This window comes from Eutrema salsugineum, unplaced genomic scaffold, assembly GCF_000478725.1.
Source record: "Eutrema salsugineum unplaced genomic scaffold, Eutsalg1_0 scaffold_2, whole genome shotgun sequence".
NCBI lineage: Eukaryota > Viridiplantae > Streptophyta > Magnoliopsida > Brassicales > Brassicaceae > Eutrema > Eutrema salsugineum.
This window is the reverse complement of record NW_006256829.1, coordinates 11,873,723-11,888,243: the sequence shown is the minus strand read 5'-3', so window position 1 is coordinate 11,888,243 and position 14,521 is coordinate 11,873,723. Positions and strand designations below refer to the sequence as shown.

The following is a 14,521-nucleotide window of genomic DNA, read 5'->3' as shown; positions in this document are numbered from 1 at the left end:
GAGGTACTTCCGATGTGTTGTTGCTGTAGAACAGAAGGTATGCTTTTTCCATCTCTTTATCTGTCATTGTTAATATCACAACACTTTCCATGGAGGCCGATGATGAGAAAGTTGAGAAGCTTCATATAAAGATAGAGAAACTGATCTGTGAAAGAGTGGAAGAAGTGCTTGTTGAAGCCAAAACAGAGATGAAGAGAATGATGTTTCTCACCATTCTGGGATGTTTGATCATTGTAGTTTGTAGTAAGGTAATAGGTTGAGTCCTTCTTTGTGTCTGTTGTGTGTCAGTGTCAAGACTCTTCATTGTAGTTTGAAGAGAATGTTGTGTGTCATTGTGTGTTGTTTATGCTCTTTCATTGCAGGTTTTTTTTTAATGAAACATGAAAGTTTTCGAAGTTGTTGAAATCAAACAGTTTGCCTCATTAAACTGATCCAAATACAACCTTAAAGTAGATTACAACTGCCATAAAACTGCCATAAAACAACATACTCAAATTGGTCCAAAAAAACCTGCATAAAACAACTAAGATAATGGTCCAAAAGACAGCCTACAAGTAGACTAAAACAAGTCCAAACAGCCGCAAATCATAAGCTTTAATCAACTTGGCTGAGAACTCCTTGTGAAGATTCTACTTGAGATGAAGCCGATGCTTCAACTAAAGCCTGCAAAGTCAAAGAAAAGTGGTCCATAACCAATCAAAGACAGAACAATAATGATTTCAAGAAAGAATGAAGAATATACAAACCTGAGATGGTTTCTTCTTCTTATTGTGGAATCGTGAGTTATGATTAGCAATTCCACAAATTTTGCAATGCATCACCCTCCTCACTAAATTGTCTTTTTTCTTTGTTGGAGATTCATTTACTCCTTTCTTCCTCTTTTTGTCTGCCTTGGTAACCTTATTCCTTCCAGGCATGTCTGGCACCACAGGTTGAACTATGGGTGGCTCCTCTCCAACTGGCCAAAACCGGGCACCTCTAACTGGGACAATACCATTCCTATAAAGCTTCCTCCATATCTCTGTCTTAAACCACTTGCAGACATAGTCTTGAGTTTCAAGCCCTCTCTTAATCATCACTCCATATGCATGCTCACATGGAATACCTGTGATTTGCCACTTTCTGCAAGTACAAGTCCAATGCTCCAAGTTGACTCCGTAAGAACATCCATCGACTATAGCTAAAAACATCTTATTAGTCGAAGGTTGGACAATGCATTCTTTAGCTTTCTCATTCTGCTCCGCCAGATAATCACTCACATATGGAGTTGTTAAGCCTTGATGACCGTCGGCTTTAGCTTCCCTTCTGGCTATACGAACCATTGCAAGTCTAGCAATGGTCTCCAACATTGGCACTAACGCCTTGTCTCTAGCTTTACCTGAAAAAAAATAATATCAGAAACCAAAAAAAAAAGAGTTATAAAGCCACTGCAAGTCTTAGCGCAATGTTATAAGCCAAAAAAATGAGTTATAGACCTTACCTATGAAGTTGTTGAATGATTCTACTGAGTTGTTTTCCACATCCTCACAACAAGGTCCAAGCTTGTAGAATGCTCTGCACCAAGTCTCTGGTTTTGTTTTCATCACATCAGCATAGACTGCTTCATCGTATAGCTCAATCTTCTTCAAATTTTCTTTGTACTCTGCCAAGTTGTAGCTCCAAGCAAGATGCCAAATCATTGTCTTCAGCTCCGGCATCTTTCCATGTCGAGACTTTACATTCATGTAAATATGTCTGACACACATTCTATGTTCTATCAGAGGTAACTCCTCCTTCACAGCACTAAGCAAACCCTACATAAATCATTAGCAAAAAAAATGAGCATAACTAAGAAAAAACAATACACAACGAGACATAAATAACACAACATTACCTTTTGACGATCAGACACCAAAATATATCCATCCCCATCTCCAAGACCTAAGTCCACCTTGATCTTACGAAAGAACCATGCCCAGTTATTTGTATTTTCCTTTTGCACTACAGCCCAAGCGATTGGATAAATTCTGTTATCAGCATCTCTCCCATTAGCAACAAACAACTCACCCTTCTGAACTGACTTCAAAAAGCAGCCATCAACTCCTATAAGAGGCCTACAATTCTCTTTCCATGATCTCCTAAGATTAGCGAAACACTCATAAAACCTTTGAAAAACATGGCTTCCTACCTCGTTTGTTATACAGTCAACCTCCACTGAAGAGCCAGGGTTTGAATGCTCTATTTCAGCTGCATAATCATGCAGCCGTGCGAACTGCTCTGCATACTCCTTCTCAATCCATCTCAATGCTTTGTTCCTACCATGCTGACATTGATTTCTTGTCACACATATCCTCCACTTCTCCATAATCAGTTGTTCAATCTTCATTGGCATGAAGTACTCTTGTTCTTTGCGAATTTTATCAAGAAAGAGACGGGCAATGATAGGGACTTTTAACATAGCACACTGAACATTCGGAACACAAGTATGAACCGATTTAAAGATAGTCACCTGCCACCTATTACTATCCTTCGGAACTGAGCAATATATGCGCCATGAACAACCTTTACCTTTGCATTCAAAAGCAACCCTGGTCTTATCATACTTATACTGCGATATATTCCGACAATTTTGCAGAGCATGGTTCAATACAGCCTCCTTAAACGCTATAGCATTCATGAAGAGTTGTCCTTTGAATAAGTTTATATTACCTCTTCTTATCGGAAAACGCCTCCTTTCTCTCACACTTTCATTTTCTTCATCATCATCAGACTCTGGATAGACATTGTGTCTGATAGAAGGCTCGTCTTCAAACTGGATTACGGCTTGCTCGATGTCATACTCATGACGCTCACGACGGTCTTCACCATCAGAATCAACATCTGGTGGAATAGGCTCTGCGAAACCAGGCACATTAAGCCATTCCATTACTGACATTGTAGTGCTGAAACCTACATGAAAATATTGACACACATGAATTACGATTGACACACATCGAACTCAAATTCTCAAAAATCATCAAATTCCCGAAAATCAAAATAGAATTCCCAAAACCCCAAATCGATTCTGAAATACAAAATGATTCAAAAATCTGAAGTTAAACATACCTACTAGTGAGATATCCTTCGAATGAAAGGCTGAAGCTTGGATTTTTCGACTGTGTTTTTTTTATTCTAGGGTTCTAACGTTGATTTGGGGTTTTTCGTCGATTTAGGGTTTTTCAGGTCAATGTTAATAAATGGTTTAGTTAGGGGGTCAAATTACGATTTACAGGTTTTAATCGGGTTATTATATGGTTTATTTTGATTTAAAATGGTTAAGTAATCCTTGGTAAACAATAAACCGTATTCGATTAATGATCGGAGGAAAATATGTTCAGAACTTTGGTATTATGGGGAAATATGATTACAAATGTTAATATCGGGAGCAATATGTCGGGAACTTTGTTTTGAGAACGAAATATGTCGACCTTCAAACTTCAGGTGGATTTGAGCCGATGTGAAAGTTTAGCGGGGGATAAATGTCGTTTTCCCAAAAATAAAACTGACTAGTAAAAGCTGGGTTAGGAGGATACACGTATCCTCATACCCAAACAGATCTCATCGCCTTCGAGATTTCTTCGTCGCTGATTTTCAATTCCTCTCCTCTTTTCTGCAAAATTCTTATACTCGAGAAAAAAAAAATGGATTACGACTTCAGGAACAAGTCAGGACCTCCCTACGCTCGTCCCATGTACGGAACCGCCTCGGCTTCTCCTTCGCCACCATCTAGCCACTCGATGTACGGACCTCCGGGATACCCGAAGATCGGCCAACAGAGCGGCCACGGCCAACTTTTTTTCCCTCCGCCGGAGAGAAACTCTTCCTTTCAACATAACTCTTCTCCGTTCCCTTCTTCTTCTTCATGTAAGTTCTGCTCTGATCTCGAGTTTTCGACTTCTTAGCGAATTTAGATTAGGTTTTTCGCGAATTGCTTTCTACGATTTGTAGCTGATGCTCGTTGATTTTGTTTTTTTTTGGTAGCTGGATTAGGAATCAAAGTGACTATGAAACCAGAGTATCGGATTACTCCTCCGGTGAGAGATTTAGTCCTTTTTTTCCTCTATTGAATTTAGTTTCAGATTGATCGTGTTCGAATTTTCCACTACCCGATCTTAAACCTGGAATAATTTGGAGAAGAAGAAATGGAAAAATACTACTTTTCTTCAGTAAAATTTAGGCTCAGATTACGAAAGATCATGTTCAGAATATTCACCACTCAAAGACTGAGATTTCTCATGGCCTGTGTTTTGCAATGTTTCAGCCTCAGTTGTTGCCTCGAGTCGCAGATATTCCTCGGAGCAGTTTTCAGTTCGATTTCAGTCTAGAGAAGAAAGTCCTTGCGGAGGCAGAGAAAGAAAATCCAGACTGGAGCAAATTCGGAACCGAGAATCCTCCGCAGGCTAAATTCCCAGAACCGGCACCTTCTATGGTAAGTCTTCCTTCAATTCTTATAAAAAAAAACTCTTCTTTGGGAAGCTTCTCAGAGTTTGGCCGAGAGATGATTAATGGCACCAAAGTATAGTCTCTAGGAAGAACAAGTGTGGATCCATCTATGAACAAGTGCAGATTTTTGTTTTGTATACTACTAGATGGGAATTGGGTCAAGATTAGATTGTGCGTTAATGAAGGATTACAATGCACAGGGTGTAGATCCTATTGTGATGAAATATGCTGGGTCTGGACTAAACAGAGAAGCTGTCAACATCGCAGTTGCAAACTATGGTGATAATCCCACAAAGGTGCTTTTATCTTATTTCCTTGGTATACATTTCTATTCATGTATTAAGCTAAATAGCTAACAATGATGATCAACTGTGAGTTGAAATTAGTTGGTCTTTGTGTTGCAGCCTTCTTCATTTTATCCAAAGGAGAAGTCTAATTTTACAGATTTTTACGCTTTTTCAGGTTCAGGAATTTGCAAATGGGTTCTCGGCGATACGGGAGATGGGATTTCCGACAAACGCTGTTGCAGACGCTCTCTTCATGTTTGAGAACGACACCGAGAAAGCTTTGGCGCATTTGCTCCATGGTTCTTCTTGATTTGGTGGCTTTCAAATATATGTTCTTATAAGTAAACATCAAACTTGATGACATAAAGATTGAGAAAGTATAGATATTGGGTTTTTACTTATGTAAATGAATGAATTTGTTTTGGGGGAGAAAACTATTTCAGTGAAAATTATCTATTTCACTGCTTCCATTTGTAAGCAACTAGTAGTTACTAATTAGAGATTTTTGTTATAAGTAAAATTGCCCACAAAGGGTAAAATGTTATAAAATGGTGAGTTTAAGATACATCGAGAAATTAACAATATGCAGACAAATACTATCTTTTATGTGCGCTTCTCAATGACCAGCAAAAAGCCTCACACTTGGATACGTCTCTATAAATTTGGTCCTACTACTATACTCCTGCGCATATAGCTTCTGAAACATATGGAAAGAAATTAGAGATATATGTCAAGCAATATGTATCCAACACACTGAAAAATAATGAAATCAAATGAAGTAAATGTGGAGTAGAAGGTACCAGAGGACCAAGCGGAACAGCATAACTTTCCTTCATCTACATGTTTAACATCAAGACCCACGAACCATGAACCCGTGCTCACGTCGTCATGAGCATACGCATGAAGAATTTCTCTGTCACCATCACCATCATACGAAACGAAACAATACACAAACTCGTTTCAGTTTTATATTTTCTCAGTGTAAGAATATAAAGGCTGCGAGTACTTTTAAGAGTCGAAACTTACCTGTTAATGGATACAAATCTAGCCAACGCATGCGTTATAACGTACATCTCCCCATAAGCATGGCGGAAATATCTGTGAGATACATAAAACAAGAAGCGGTGATTCTTTGTCACACATATAAGAAATGAATCTAATGGATTGGCAGTAAGAGAGTTATTATTCTCAGATCTTGCATTGATCTGATTGTTTAACTTACGCTTTCTTGTCACCGAATTTCCACCACTCTGGTTCATACCATTTGTGGTTCCTGTCAGAGAAACCAAAGTTAAGTTAAGACTGATAATATTTCATAAGATCGTTTTTGGTCCTAGTGGTGTTTGGTTGCTAAGCTCAAACTCACGGTTCTGAGAAAACTTCGCCTGATTTCATGCAACCGATGTAGGCCCGTGGGTTCTCCAGATGTGCTGCAAGTGTACTTCCGAGAGCATCTGCATTGGATCAATAACATTGATAGCCACTGTACTGTCAGAATATGCTTACATGGAAACTCTTTGATCTTAGAACTTTCACCAAAGAAAGAAAGGATTAAAAAACGTTTAAAATGGCAAGTTTAAATGCGCAAGTCCATCAAACACTCTATTTCACAGCCTAAATATAGTTCTAACTGTGAGCTTCTCAAATTAATTTGATCACCATACAAAGAGATTTGGCGACCATTTGGATAGTGTAAAAGTTTTGAATACTCATCATAGATTCAACTAAGATAAGGATGCTGGAAACCCAAGAAGACTGACATTCACAATCAACTACATTTCCATATTTACAAAATCAACCCAAGGAACGCAAAGAACTAAAATTTTCGGCTGTTAAACACTCTTTCTGTGACTAACTTACCAATATTTACGTAGATATTGTCGTTGGCCTTTGCATAAAACTGTGCATCCCACTTATCAGCAGCATAGGCAAAGAACAGTTTTACCTTCTTAGAAGCTTCCTCAGGTGCCTCAACGACATCATTCTACATAACATTAAATGGCCAAGCTCCTCAGACTAACACAGGTGAGCTAAAAAATGAATGGTAATAATCTAGCACGAATCAGAAATCACATACAAGGATAATGAAGTCATCGGTTCGACTATTTTCAGCGTCAATGCTCTTGTCCATGCTGTCCCCTTTATTTGCGCTACATAACACATAGATAGCGTTTCAAAATAAGGTTATAGGCATAGATAAATCAAAGAGTGATAAGCCGAATCCAAACCTTCTTCCAATAACAAATCGTGCAATTACACCCTTTTCAGTTTCCATTTTTTTTAGTGATGCACCTGCAACAAAACGACCTGTCAAATTCCCAATAATAAGTGTATTCGGTAAGATTGCAACATAACCTATGCAATCTCACCAAACCACTCGATAGAATTTGCAACACAACATCTACAAATAACATGGACAGGGAGAAAAATTACCTGTCCCCATCCATGCTTGCCGGACTGCATCCCTTTTCTTCTTGTTACCCAAAGTTGTCATTATACCAATCACCACAAGTGGTCTCTTCTTGGTTTCGGTTCCATCAGAATGTTTGGGAATTTTTGGAACAAAACCTTCTTGCCTGGCTGCACTTAGTTCCATCTCAAGAGCTGCTAGTGTCTTCTTCTGTTCCCTAGAAAGAAAAGCCTGTGTTCAACAGTCCATGGAGACTAAGACATTCAAAGGAAATCAAATCGTACAAAAGCACCGTCTTTTACCTACAAGCTATAATCTTCAAAGTATCATCCACTGATATTGCAGATTTTCCCTGAAAGAGCCCAAAAAAGAACAGCATAATAAGTATTCAGGTACATTACGCCGAAGCAAGACAAAGATTCAAGGACAGTGATAACCAACGAAATAATTCTCTGGCAAGATTTTGTATAAAGAATCTCATCAGTTACACGCATAAACACTATGTATGATCAAATTAACTCCCTTGGGGTCAATTTGGGGTAAAACTTAAGGATAGAATCAAATGCTACTAACCTGTCCAGTTACCCTGTCGAGCTCCTTGATAAGATGAACCCTAGTTTGGGATTCTTGCCATAACCTATCTCAAACACAAAAACGAGAGAACACAATCAAAAATCCGTTTGCAAACAAATAAGAATCACAAGTATTTTGTCACCGATTAAGAAATGGAGATTAGGAACTAACCGGCCTGCTACATAGAACGAAGCGAAAGTTGCGAACATGGAGAGCAAAAGGGAAGATATTCTCGAGCTAGATAATCTGATACTCGACCCTTTCCTCGCCATTTTTCACAACAAAATTACACAGCTTACTGAAGCACGAAGGAGACAGATCCAAATCAGATCTCTTAATTAAAAAAAGCAATCAAAATCACCACAACGGAAATGCCTCGCCCTTCTAAATTCCTCCCTCTTCACTTTCGATCTTCCGATCAAAGTTCACTAATCTAACAACTCTCCAGATAATCGAAGTTTCTCGATCCCGCTGATTCGTCGTCACTCAAAAAAGTAAAAAAATCGAGTCGGAATGTGTGGCTAGATCTGCTGTTCCGGTGATGATTCACCAGCGGAACACATAACCGGAGAAGAGAAAACGGCGAGGTCACTTCGCCGCCGAATATGTTTCAGGATCTTCCGATCAGATTCCCTTGAGAAAATTGGAATCCGGCTTGAAATATCGGAGAGATAAAAGAAGAATGCCGTTTGAGAAGAAATGAGAAAATTATGATCTGATTAGAAATGGTTTTAGCCTGTGAATTATATCTCTTAATTACTTTTCAATTTCGACCAAAAAAAAAAATTACTTTTCAATTTAAATCACCAAACCTCTCTATTGTTCTCTGATTATAGGGGGAAAAAGAAAATTATATACCCTTTATTTTCCTGAGTATGCATGAATCAGCATTTTAATAGTTTTGAACATTTAAACCCTACATATCTTTCCATTATAAAGTTAATTTCGTGGATAAAAAATGTTAATTGTTTTTTTTATATTTCGGGTGCAAATGCTCAATTTTATTATATTAAACAAAATTTAAAGTAAGATGGAAAAAATACTCCTACTTTCTTGTAAAGAACTCTCCCAAAAGTGCGACATAAAGTGATACGATCCAAGGTGATCTACTCTGAAGCAAAGAACAATGGATGCGGCGATATGGTGGATAGTCTGAAACGATGAAGCGAAAAGGATAGTGGTAGTGATACGAGGATGGCTCGCGACGATGAGGGATGATGGTGGAGACTCGGCAGATCGAATCGTGGATGTGCGATGGTGGTGTGGCGGATCGATGGAGATGATGGTGGCTCGGCGGATCGATGGTGATGTTGGTGAGATGATAAGATAGAAGAATCTCTTGTAAACAGATTAGTTTTTAAGAGATTCGAATTTCAGAGTTTTTAGTTCTCAGAAATCAAAAAGAGAGAAGAACACGTTAAAAGTTTGATCAAAATTCTTCACTGAATATGACATAGGCGATTTTCTCTCTTAAATAGACTTAGAGAGAAATCGCAGCCCTAAGAAACAAACTACATGAAGTCTGAAATAAAAACAACAAGAAGTTTGATTTAAAAAAATAAAACAGCGAGGCGTCCCTAAATTCCTAAGTGGTGCGCCAAAATACTAAGTGCACAAGTCATTGTGACTTTGCACATTATTACCCATTAGTAACAACTTCTAAGTAACTCGACGTAGCAATGATTTCTGCCTCGTTAAAAACCTTGGAGAAGAACCTCCTTGCCTTCCAAAATCCTCACTAAGGAAAAGAGTACAGAATCATCACCTAAGTTACCTAGTCATTGTTACTGGGTTCTTCATTCTTCAAGATAGAGATGTTGAAGATGTGAGCTCCAGCCTCCTGGTGATCGCTGTCCTCTGTGGCAATGAGTGCGTGAGCCTCCTTAGCCATCTCTCTAGCTCTGGAACGAGTGATCCTGCCAGCTACCTCTGGTTCCTCCTCCTCTGAGCTGGTCACGATCATATCATCCTCTCTCTCTTGAAAAGGATTTGCCCTCAAATCTGAATCTGCAACAAAAGGAAGCAAGTCAGAAACATTGAACGTATCAGAAACATCATACTTACCTTGAAGATCAATCTGATAGGCGTTGTTGTTGATTCTTTTGATGACTGCGAATGGTCCATCAACTCTGGGCATTAGCTTGTTCTTTCGCTCAGCTGGAAATCGCTCCTTCCTCAGATGGATCCACACCAGATCTCCTTCTTCGAAAATCAGTTCCTTTCGTCCTTTGTTGGCATGCTTCTCATACTGCTTTGTCTTTTTCTCGATATTCTCCTTAGCCTTAGCATGAATTCTTCTGACCTGTTCAGCTTTCTCCTTGCCATTCAAACTGCATTTTCCACTTAAAGGCAAAGGGATCAAGTCTAGAGGTGATTGTGGATTAAACCCATATACAATTTCAAAAGGAGAAAAGAGAGTAGCAGAATGCTTAGCGTGATTGTAAGCAAACTCGACATGAGGCAGGCACTCTTCCCATGTCTTGAGGTTACTTTTCACCAAAGTCCTTAGAAGTGTGGACAACGTTCTATTCACCACCTCGGTCTGTCCATCGGTCTGAGGATGACACGTAGTTGAGAATGAGAGCTTTGTTCCCAGCTTAGCCCAAAGCGTTCTCCAAAAGTGTCCTAAGAACTTCGTGTCTCGATCTGAAACGATAACCTGTGGCATTCCATGCAGTCGCACTACTTCCCTGAAAAACAAGTTAGCTACATTCACAGCATCATCTGTCTTGTGGCTAGCGATGAAGTGAGCCATCTTGCTAAACCTGTCAACAACTACAAAAATAGAATCTCTACCATTTCTGGTGCGAGGTAAGCCAACTACAAAATCCATAGAGATATTAGTCCAAGGTTGAGAAGGAATAGGCAAAGGAGTATACAAACCGTGAGGCTGAACTTTACTCTTAGCCATCTTACATACGACACATCTAGAGCAGATTTTCTCAACGTCCTTCTTCATGTTCGGCCAGTAGAAGTGCTCTTGTAGCCCAAGAAGTGTCTTTGTGACGCCGAAATGTCCAGCTAATCCACCTCCATGAGCTTCTCGTACCAGTAACTCTCGAATGGATCCTCGTGGTATGCACAATCGGTTACTGAAGAACAAGTATCCATCCTGTCTATAAAATTTCTCACAAGCAAACTTATGACATTTGGCATAGCTCTCAGAAAAGTCAGTGTCCGATTCATAAAGATCTATAATATGCTCAAATCCAATCAACTTTGATGTTAAAGTCGAAATAAGAGTGTACCTCCGGGATAATGCGTCTGCGACCACATTATCTTTACCTTTTTTGTACTTAACAATGTAGGGGAATGTCTCAATGAACTCCATCCATCGCCCATATCTTTTGTTAAGTTTCTGCTGACCCTTGAGGTGCTTTAGAGACTCGTGATCGGTATGAATGACGAATTCCTTAGGCCATAAGTAATGCTGCCACGTCTGGAGAGCTCGAACCAATGCGTATAACTCCTTGTCATACGTTGGATAATTCAGCGTTGATCCTCCTAACTTTTCGCTGAAGTAAGCGACTGGCTTCTTATCCTGCATAAGAACTGCTCCAATACCTACACCAGAAGCATCGCATTCAATCTCAAAAGTCTTAGTAAAATCAGGAAGTACTAGTAAGGGCGAATTGATAAGCTTCTCTTTAAGGGCTGTAAAAGCCTGTTCTTGCGCCTCTCCCCACTTGAACCCCACGTCTTTCTTGATTACTTCGGTTAAAGGCGCGGCTATGGTGCTGAAATCACGAACAAAACGCCTGTAGAATCCTGCTAAGCCATGGAAACTTCAGACTTCTCCAATATTCTTGGGGGTTGGCCACTCCTTGATAGCTTTTATCTTCTCTTCATCTACTTTAACTCCTCCTGCACTTACTACAAAGCCTAAGAAAACAATCTCGTTAGTGCAGAATGAACATTTAGATAAATTAGCAAAGAGAGATTGAGAGCGAAGAACATCAAGAACCGATCTGATGTGATCTATATGTTCTTCCAAACCTTTACTGTAGATGAGATATCGTCGAAATAAACCACTACGAACACGCCAATGAATGGTCTCAGGGCATGGTTCATTAGTCTCATGAAGGTGCTGGGAGCATTGGTGAGGCCAAACGGCATAACTAGCCACTCGTAGAGTCCCTGCTTTGTCTTGAATGCCGTTTTCCACTCATCCCCTTCCTTCATTCTGATCTGATGATATCCACTCTTCAGGTCGATCTTAGAGAAGATTGTCGACCCACAGAGCTCATCCAGCATATCATCTAGCCTTGGGATCGGATGCCGATACTTCACAGTGATGTTGTTGATAGCTCGGCAGTCTACACACATCCTCCAGGAACCATCCTTCTTTGGCACCAACAGAACTGGAACCGCACATGGACTCATGCTTTCTCGGATATGGCCTTTGCTCATCAGCTCCTCCACTTGCTTTTGCAGCTCCTTAGTCTCTACAGGGTTGGTTCGGTATGCTGGCCTGTTAGGTAAGGCTGATCCTGGTACCAAGTCAATCTGATGCTCTATCCCGCGAATTGGAGGTAGCCCTGGTGGAATTTCTACTGGAAAAACGTCCTTGTATTCCTGCAAAATCTCAAACATAGCACTAGGAAGCTCCTGTGAAGGGTTAGTACTAACAAGGGATTCCTTGTACACAAACATAAAAGTAGTCATTTCAGGATCAAAGAGTTTAGAAAATTCACTGTGGTTTATGTAGAGGCTGTTGGCGACTTTCTCCTTCTCCTTGAGCTTCATTTGAACTTGATCTTGATAAATCTCGGTAGGCGTGAGAGGTAGGAGGGTAATTTTGCGACCTTTGAACTCGAATGAGTGCTTGTTGGTGTAACCGTCGTGTATCACCCTACGATCTGATTGCCACGGTCTGCCTAGCAACACATGACTCGAACCCATGGGAATGACGTCACATAGAATCTCATCTTCATACTTCCCAATGGATAGAGAAACCATCACTTGCTGAGATACGGTCAAGGCTCCACTGTCATTCAACCACTGAAGCTTATACGGCCTTGGATGAGGAATAGTCTTGAGCTGGAGCTTCTTAACCATCTCTCGCTTGCAGCATTAGTACAACTTCCTCCATCTATGATCAGGCTACAAACTTTTCCTTGAATGAAGCATCTCGTATGGAACAGGTTCTCTCGCTGACAAGTCTCTTCAGGTTGACTCTGAACACTCAAAGTCCTTCTGGCAACCAGCATCTCACCCACAGCAGCAGCTTCTTCCTCTTCCTCTAATTCATATTCGGCCTCTGAATCCTCTTGAGGAACTATCTCTCCTCCCTCATGTAACAAGAAAACCTTCTTGTTTGGGCAATCTCGAGAGTAATGTCCCATTCCTTGACATTTGAAACACCTCACATTGCTGATAGAAGTGCCACCTCGAGGCTTGAACTCAGCTTTAGCTTTTTCTTTAACTCCAGTAGATGGCGGTTTGATGTCTCTGGAGTAAGCTGGCTTGCTGATCTCCTTAGGCTTAGGCACACTAGGCGTGAATGTGGACTTGAAATTTCGCCTCTTGACTTGAGATTCCACCAATTCAGCCTTATGCACCATGTCTTGTATATCTGCGAAATCCTGAAGTTCCACCTTGTCTTGAATTTCTCGGTTAAGTCCTCCAAGGAATCTCGACATTACCATCTCTTCGCCTTCTCGTAAATCTGCACGAATGAGCAAAGTTTCCAATTCTTGATAATAATCTCGAACAGACTTCGTACCTTGGACAAGGCGCCTAAGCTTGTTGAGTATCTCGCGCTGATGATGGGCCGGAACGAACCGCTTCCTCATCTGTATAACGAGCTGCTCCCAAGTAGTAATCGGAAGTTCCCTCAAGCGATTTCTGGTGACTCCCAACTGCTCCCACCATAGAAGCGCATACCCATGAAATTCCGAAACTGCAATCTTCACCTTGTTGAGCTCGTAAGTTCCTTGGACCAGAAAATTAGACTCCATCTTCCTTTCCCAATCTAAATAAGCTTCGGGATCATTAGTTCCATGGAAAGGAGGATACTGGATTTTGATATGACGCAGCTGCTGTCGTAGAGGATCATAATCTCGACCATGTCCTCGGCCTCGATCTCGTCTCACAGTTTCTCTGCTATGATCAGAAGCTTCGTCCTCCTCATAGTATTCTGGGTCTGATTCCAGGGTAACTCGATGCCCAGCAATATATTCCTCTCGGCGGTGCTGACGATCTACCCTTGGGCCATCTCGTTCTGCACCAATAGGATTCCTCCTCGGATTAAACGTAGTCTCTCTGCCCCCAATTTGGCTTCGGTTAGACTTAGCTTTAGTCCTGGCTTCGGAAGGTGTTGGGTGGCGTGGAAGTTTCCGGGAAGATCCTATGTGCCCTTTACCCTTTGCTAGTCGCATTGCTTCCGAAGGAGTTCGGGTTTGAGACGACTCTTCTCCACTTGCACTGAGATCTTTGAGCAGATCACTCATCTTGGTCTCGAACTTGTCGTTGAGTTGTTCGATTTGTTGGGTGAGCTGAGTTGTTATGGCTTGATTCGCTTCTTTGATTTGTTGACACATTGCTCGGTTCAGAGCTTCCATTGTCTCAGCCGAAAGCTCCATGGTACCTAAAAATAAAAAAAATAAAAACTCGCAGTAACTTGTTCGAGAAGAAATCACGAAACAGCAAAATTAAATTCATCATAAAAAAAAAAAATTAAACGATCCCCCCGAAATCTAAAAACAAACTTAACGAAACTAATGAAATTTAACGAAATTTTTTTTTTTTTTTTTTTTTTTTTGCTACCTTTAAGAAAAAAAAATAAAAA

General features: G+C 40.4%; 3 protein-coding genes across 4 annotated transcripts; 1 reads left to right on the top strand and 2 right to left on the bottom strand.

Moving 5' to 3' along the window:
* Window positions 1–594: 594 nt before the first annotated feature.
* LOC112086498 lies at window positions 595–2,905 on the bottom strand. Its single transcript, XM_024155455.1, has 4 exons — window positions 1,874–2,905; window positions 1,481–1,793; window positions 747–1,378; window positions 595–663 (listed from the first exon to the last, which is right to left on the bottom strand). The coding sequence occupies exons 1-4, from the start codon at window positions 2,903–2,905 to the stop codon at window positions 595–597; spliced, it is 2,046 nt and encodes a 681-aa protein (XP_024011223.1).
* A 594-nt stretch (window positions 2,906–3,499) lies between these two features.
* Window positions 3,500–5,216, top strand: LOC18018914. The gene is made up of 5 exons (XM_006401656.2): window positions 3,500–3,882; window positions 4,000–4,052; window positions 4,280–4,447; window positions 4,662–4,757; window positions 4,924–5,216. Exons 1-5 carry the CDS (start codon window positions 3,660–3,662, stop codon window positions 5,056–5,058), a joined length of 675 nt encoding a protein of 224 aa, XP_006401719.1. The 5' UTR covers window positions 3,500–3,659; the 3' UTR covers window positions 5,059–5,216.
* Window positions 5,217–5,236: 20 nt separating this feature from the next.
* Window positions 5,237–8,442, bottom strand: LOC18018913 (hydroxyproline O-galactosyltransferase HPGT1). 2 transcript variants are annotated; one of them, XM_006401655.2, is made up of 12 exons: window positions 7,903–8,442; window positions 7,732–7,795; window positions 7,461–7,510; window positions 7,182–7,375; window positions 6,977–7,040; window positions 6,826–6,898; window positions 6,609–6,732; window positions 6,115–6,202; window positions 5,971–6,021; window positions 5,775–5,846; window positions 5,549–5,661; window positions 5,237–5,445 (listed from the first exon to the last, which is right to left on the bottom strand). In XM_006401655.2, exons 1-12 carry the CDS (start codon window positions 8,001–8,003, stop codon window positions 5,423–5,425), a joined length of 1,017 nt encoding a protein of 338 aa, XP_006401718.1. In that variant the 5' UTR covers window positions 8,004–8,442; the 3' UTR covers window positions 5,237–5,422. The 2 variants fall into 2 exon arrangements, with proteins under 2 accessions (XP_006401718.1, XP_024011876.1); XM_024156108.1 differs by having other exon boundaries at window positions 5,237–5,442.
* Between the last annotated feature and the right edge of the window lie 6,079 nt (window positions 8,443–14,521).

Excerpts from the sequence above, each read along its gene's own strand:
- LOC112086498 (XM_024155455.1), bottom strand. The coding sequence starts at position 2,905 with ATGGAATGGCTTAATGTGCCTGGTTTCGCAGAGCCTATTCCACCAGAT. Across the intron at positions 1,379-1,480 it reads ATCATTCAACAACTTCATAG|GTAAAGCTAGAGACAAGGCG; the intron begins GTAAGGTCTATA and ends ATTTTTTTTCAG. Across the intron at positions 664-746 it reads AGAAGAAGAAACCATCTCAG|GCTTTAGTTGAAGCATCGGC; the intron begins GTTTGTATATTC and ends TTGACTTTGCAG.
- LOC18018914 (XM_006401656.2), top strand. The coding sequence starts at position 3,660 with ATGGATTACGACTTCAGGAACAAGTCAGGACCTCCCTACGCTCGTCCC. Across the intron at positions 4,053-4,279 it reads AGTATCGGATTACTCCTCCG|CCTCAGTTGTTGCCTCGAGT; the intron begins GTGAGAGATTTA and ends GCAATGTTTCAG. Across the intron at positions 4,448-4,661 it reads CAGAACCGGCACCTTCTATG|GGTGTAGATCCTATTGTGAT; the intron begins GTAAGTCTTCCT and ends TACAATGCACAG.
- LOC18018913 (XM_006401655.2), bottom strand. The coding sequence starts at position 8,003 with ATGGCGAGGAAAGGGTCGAGTATCAGATTATCTAGCTCGAGAATATCT. Across the intron at positions 7,511-7,731 it reads TCGACAGGGTAACTGGACAG|GGAAAATCTGCAATATCAGT; the intron begins GTTAGTAGCATT and ends GGGCTCTTTCAG. Across the intron at positions 6,022-6,114 it reads GGCGAAGTTTTCTCAGAACC|GAACCACAAATGGTATGAAC; the intron begins GTGAGTTTGAGC and ends TTTCTCTGACAG.